This window comes from Morone saxatilis, unplaced genomic scaffold (assembly GCF_004916995.1).
Source record: "Morone saxatilis isolate NCDOM2014 unplaced genomic scaffold, NCSU_SB_2.0 Contig0, whole genome shotgun sequence".
NCBI lineage: Eukaryota > Metazoa > Chordata > Actinopteri > Moronidae > Morone > Morone saxatilis.
In genome coordinates, this window is record NW_023339650.1 from 4,213,904 (window position 1) to 4,219,921 (window position 6,018).

The following is a 6,018-nucleotide window of genomic DNA, read 5'->3' on the forward strand; positions in this document are numbered from 1 at the left end:
CACACACACACACACAGGTGCTTGAGCAATGATTGTGTCAACAGCTTGGCTTACCCAGGATGACTCCCTGGGCACCGCGGTAGTAACTGGGCGTCAGGGTTCGGAAGCGCTCCTGTCCTGCAGTGTCCTGCAAAACACGACCAGCTCAGCACTGCTGAATACACTCACAGGGAAAAACTGGTGGCTCAAACAGAAGGAAAACCAGGGCAGATGGACGTAAACAACAAGACTGACTCCTCTGTGTCCCATATGGGACATTTAGGCAGAAATGGTGTGGCAAAAGCGCCATCTTCTGGCCACTTGAGAGAACTGACAGATTGGAGTCGTGGAGGAGTTTGATCCCTCTGCTCTGACTGACGGAGCCACATTTAATGAGTTTTACTGAATAGAGTGCACAGTCACTTACCCATATTGCCAGCTTTGCCTTGTTACCGTCCACAGTAATGGTCTTCACCTTGAAGTCAACACCTACACAAGGAAAAGCCAGTCCATCACTCATGCTGTCATGATTACCTCATAATGCTTCAGTCTCAATATGGCGACTCTTACAGGTTTGACCAATTACTGCCAAGAATATCATATCATGGTGACAGACTATAATTATCAATGATGAATTGTAAAAACATACACACTACACAATGTCTCTGAACTTGTGCTAACCCCAGCGTTTCAGACTGCCACTTGGCCCATCCCAAGTACTGTATTTAAATTATGGTGTGACAGTGCACTCGTATCCACCACAAAGGGACGGTGTGGTTTAATGTCCTGAATTGAAACCAATACAGGTCTGTGTTAAAAAAATGAATAATAAAAATCCACCACCTGCAAAATGGCTCAGAGAGCCATGATTCACCCCTAAAAGCCCTGCCAGGTCCCAAAGGAACACACATTTACATGAAAATAACAATGTTGTCCCCCTTCCCCTCAACAAGTAAATCTCCTCTATTGCCTTTGTGCAGTGTCTCGGTGTGCAAGGCGTGCAGGGTCTGGATGACATATCTGCCTCAGTTTTAGCATCCACTGACAGATTTACCAGGGAAATGTACACTTGTGATGGGGCTTGTTTTTACATCTGGGACTGAGGGAGGTTTCAGAGCCAAAACAGAGGAGGAGAAAAGGGACATGAAGACAGGCTGAGGATATATGACACACAGTATGTGTACCACACACACTTACACACAAATATACTGTCTGTTCACACAGTCAATCACAACAACTAGCTTTTCCTCTAGTCCAGCAGGGTTGCTCAGATACTGCTGCCAGAGGCATGTGGAGAGGAGTTTACACTTAACATTTCCCTGAACCTGGACCAGTCTGTCCTGCTTCTATTCCGCACAAAGTCAGGCAGGCCTTTTCCCACACAACAGAAAGCATCTGTTTGTTATATCACAACACGACAAGATGCCACTACTGCTGGAAGTCAAGGTTGGGTTGATCTCTGCAGTTCATGGTGGACCCCTCGTCCTACAATGCACCTTACATTTACTCAGCTAGAGTGAATCGCTACTCTGTTTTGTCTCTTTTCACCCTTCTGTAATAACTGTACCCAGAAGTCAGTGACAGCAGGCCTGCTCACCTGTTGATCATCTGTAACAGTAATGGGCCGTGCACACCAGGAACGATAACTGTAACCATCACTATAAATGTATAGTTTGGAGCTGAGTGGATGGCCACACCACAGCTATGATGAGAACAGTTGGGATCACTTTCAGAGCAATCTGAAGGATGATATTGTGGTATACAACTTATTAGACACTTAAACAATAGAATATTTGGCTTTTTGTTTCACTGCACGAGGTACAGCATTAACAGGTCACGATATACATTGTCCTACGAAGCTGCTGGAGAACGCAGCACGTGCTTGGGCCCACACAACGTACTGAGAACGCTAGTGTCACAGGCGGAAGTGCTTTAGGTGGTAAGGATGAACATGAATTCATATCAAGTGATACCGATTAAAAAGTCTGTCTGAATCTGAGGGGACTAGAGTCAATGAGGGAGCTTAACTCCAATAAAGACATCTGTTTGGCAAAGTTTCCCAGCTGGCCAAGTAAAGCAGTAGTGGTCCAAGCCTTGACCCTGAAAAACAATCCTGGAATCTGGGCTCCAGGTTGTATTAATAAAGACAGCATTGTGAGCTACAAGCTCTTCGCAAATTAACATTAGTTAGAATAATAACTAAAACTAAATCATCTCCATTCAAACTCATCAATAAAGTTACAAATCTTGAGTTGTTGAAAGTTAGAATGAACACACACCCTATAAGGTGGTTACAGCCTCAAGCCCACCTGAAAATATAGCAGGTGTGTCCCTGGTGCATCAAATGATTTATACTGTACAAGGCTGATATCATTTGCAGATCCACCAGAATTTGGAAAAACCAGCTTGTAAAAATAATGTAGCATTAAGTTGACCATCTCACCAGATGAGATGGATAGTCTGGTCTGCTGCAGGATATTCTTTCAAATTCCTCATTAAGTTTGAAATAAATCAAATAGCTTTGTGGTTGTGAGGGTGTGTGGTACCGTGGTGACTTTTACTTCCAACTCGCCAAGTGCTCATACCTTGTGTTATAGCAGAGCTCCTAATAGGCCAAACGTCTGTATGGCGAGCTCAGCTTGACTGTGATTGTAGTATAGAAACACCTTTGGCTTTTAATTTCTGTTGTAAATTATTTGCAATAAACACTGGGTGTGCAACTGATACAGGGGGGTGGTGATCGAGCCACATCTGGCAGATAGCAAGGGTTCTGTGGTTTTGAGGATTATTGCTCAGTACAATGTATCTGCTACAGACCAGCAAGCAGAATGAAGATCAGTTTATGTCAACTTTCCTGAATGTGCTAGCCACTGTTGTCTGCACTAGTTGTTTATAGTTCTTAAAGACTCAGACAGGACAGCACAAACATTCTGACAGTCTTGGTGAGCTTTCTCTGCCAATTAATGGCACAAACTGGATCATTTTCACTCCACTGATGATCCTCGTGACTGACTCGTTCATTAACTGAACTCAGATGTGTTGCTCACCTATTGTCGCTGCTTGTTCTGGGTCAAATGTGTCATCTGTGAATCTCAAGAGGAGGCTGTTGACAGGAAGAAGGAAATAATTCGATTAGGACTCATTGTGAATCACTAACAAATACAGCAGAATGGCTTTTTTCAATCAGTAATTCTATTACACACAGGTTGAGGAGGCTTTTGGTCTGGGATCAGGTTTCCATTTGCTCCGTTCACAAAAGCCGTCCTGCGGCACCAGACTTATCGAGTTCTGTATCTCTGTCTCTTTCTATTGATCACTTTGTCCTTCACTTGCATTACACGTACAAGCTCCAGATGATATCACCACTAGATTGCAGTCAGGAGGACAGGGTTCATTTCTTAACTATGACTAATCTAGTGCGTAGGCCTTAATCACAGCGCTGATGATGGGGAATAAGCTCACTCCTTTCCCTTGACCCATGTATAATTCTCTTATTTTTCCTCATGGGCCATCAGGAGGGATGCTGGAGCAGTGTGTGTTTATTGTTTGAGGTCCATACAGCTGATGAGCTGTGCTTGGAGACCGCCAAGTTAGAAATGTGTTCTGTGTAGGTCATTTGTTCAGGTAAAATGAAACGTGTGTATTCCTAGCCAGGCAGACATCTCCCTGATGATTTAAGGGCTTCTACAGATTGCAGGGAAACAAATTATATATCTGTACACCACTCAAAAAGGAGTCCAGTCCGTGTAACTACTTGACAATAGCACAACTCATTTAAATGGTGACATTTGAAACTAATCACAGTCTGACTTTGTTTATAGTATTAAGCACAAGTCTATTTAATAATAATACAAAATTGCTTTCTGGAAGCAACGCAGTGATGCACTAGCAGGCAGCGCGCAGCTGGCCACAAAACTCTGCTGTGTTCTGGAAATATGAGCAAAGCTAGGTCTATGTTATGGTGCTGGCATTAACCCCCTCCACTGTGATCAGTCAATACCGCAAACTATGCACTGTGGGTGAAAGGTGAAAAAGAAAACACATTTCTAGTGTAAAACTAAAATGGGCACAGACCCAAGATTAAACTTACAGCTGTGTGTTATAAATACACTTAATATAATGCCCAAAAAGTGAAAATAGGAAGAAAGAACTGACAATAGAGTAACAATTTCTTGTGGGAATGATGTATAGAGCATGAATGAATACAAACCGTTCAGATTATTTACAACCTTCTGGGGTAACACTTGATCCAAAATGAATCCCTTGTACATTGGATCCCTTGTTGATCATGCTAAAGATCTTGAGATTACTACACACAAAGCCCTATACCTTTCTGTAGTTCACGTTACAGTGACTTCTTTGGAGAACCCGCGGCTTCAGTCTGCGCTGAAAGATGATTTTTTTTTTGGCCAGACAGTTCACTTGTCAGAGGGCTTACAACAAAGCTCTGGGCAGCTCATTATATTGTGCTGTGACTATGGAAGGCACGCTGTACACGATACCATAGTCTGCAATGTGATGGTTGACAGCTCAGGCTGGCTATCAGGATTCTTCCATGCAGTCTGGACCTCAGATCAAGCTCTCTGTTGGCATACTACATAATATAAAGTGCCAGACTCATGTTGGTGAAAACACTATACTCTGCTCTGTATATTAGGCTGATTTGTGGTTGCTAGCAAGGACCTCTGATTACCACATAATGGATAAATAAAGCTGTAACAGAGGCCGAGCTTACTCACGCAGGACACGTTAGATATTCTCTGTTGTGTTCATAACGATGTGTGGTCTTGGAGAAGCTAGAGCTACAGATACAGTAAACACACCGATAAACAGGGACTGCTTCTTGCATAGCCATCACAATGATGTACGACAATACATAAATATAAACATATAGAGCCAGAGCTCAGATATCTGTCCGGCAGTGAAGCCACGGAGACAGCAGGGCAGAAGTGCTCCTGATTGCAACATCTCCGCACAGCTAACAAAGATGATGTCACGTAGCGCTACTGTCAGCTAGCTGAGGTTAGCTGGCAGCTAGCACACCACACGCCTTATTTGTGCCTACAATCGCCTTACGGTGTAAGCTGGGTTATGAAGAAGAATGACGGCCACAGCTCAGTAGTCTGTCATTTTAAAACGCTGCATCATCTTTGAGACTCACATTATCCGGTTGGCTGCTAAGCTAACGCCAGCTAGCTAACGTTAGCAGGGAGCCACGACATCAATTTCTCTGGAGATAACTTCAGCTTACCTGGACTTCCCAACACCACTTTCTCCTATTATCAGTATTTTCAGCGTCGTTAGTATGTCTTCTTCCATTTTCCCTTCACAGTGAGGCGTGTTACTGTCGACTAATAGCGACCACAGGCTGTAGAAAAACGAATCCTGAGTAAGTTGCGGTCCTGTTTACAGCTTGCGACAAAGATAGTTTGACAGCCAGAAGCCTCACTCCAACCATATCCGGTATGACTTTTAGGCACTTCCTCTGATCACACAGCTGATAGACAGTGCTACATAACATCAGTCAATAAGTGTAATGATTCTAATTGGTTCTTTTAAAACGCATTATATTATTGTTTTCACACATTCCAATATTTGTGTTGCTGTTTCTGTTATATTATTACTCTGCATAAAATGAATGTATTTAAATTGTTGCTACAACAGACATATGGCAATTATGTAATCAGTATTATCTTGATTATCATATCAGAAACAAAATGCATGTCATACTTTGAGGAAGACCAGTGCTTGACACGCAGGCTCTCCCACTAAAATAAGACATTTTATCTTTTTTTTTTCTTTATAAAGACAACTTAAATATAATGGATTGTACTGTGTGTTCAAATTGTCTCCACATCCGCACTGTGCTGACTAAACATTTATTAGAACAGGATTTGTCTTCGATTCAATACAACTTAATATCCTGCCTTCGTCTGAGTGAGCCCTACAGGATCAATAAACTTTGTAGTAGAGACACGTGTGATCCAAAAGCTAAAACCATGGCAAGATATCTAATGGATGTTATGCTCCGTATGTCTA

General features: G+C 42.6%; 1 protein-coding gene across 1 annotated transcript in view; it reads right to left on the reverse strand.

Annotated features, from left to right (window-relative positions):
* Positions 1 to 5,429, reverse strand: part of LOC118320709 (ras-related protein Rab-18-like) — a 9,615-nt gene extending 4,186 nt beyond the window's left edge. The window contains exons 1-4 of the mRNA XM_035651758.1: positions 5,231 to 5,429; positions 3,027 to 3,082; positions 407 to 468; positions 55 to 127 (exon numbers count right to left, since the gene is read on the reverse strand). Of these exons, the coding sequence (XP_035507651.1) occupies positions 55 to 127; positions 407 to 468; positions 3,027 to 3,082; positions 5,231 to 5,298 (259 nt within the window). The 5' untranslated portion in view covers positions 5,299 to 5,429. The remainder of the gene's footprint in view (positions 1 to 54; positions 128 to 406; positions 469 to 3,026; positions 3,083 to 5,230) is intronic.
* Between the last annotated feature and the right edge of the window lie 589 nt (positions 5,430 to 6,018).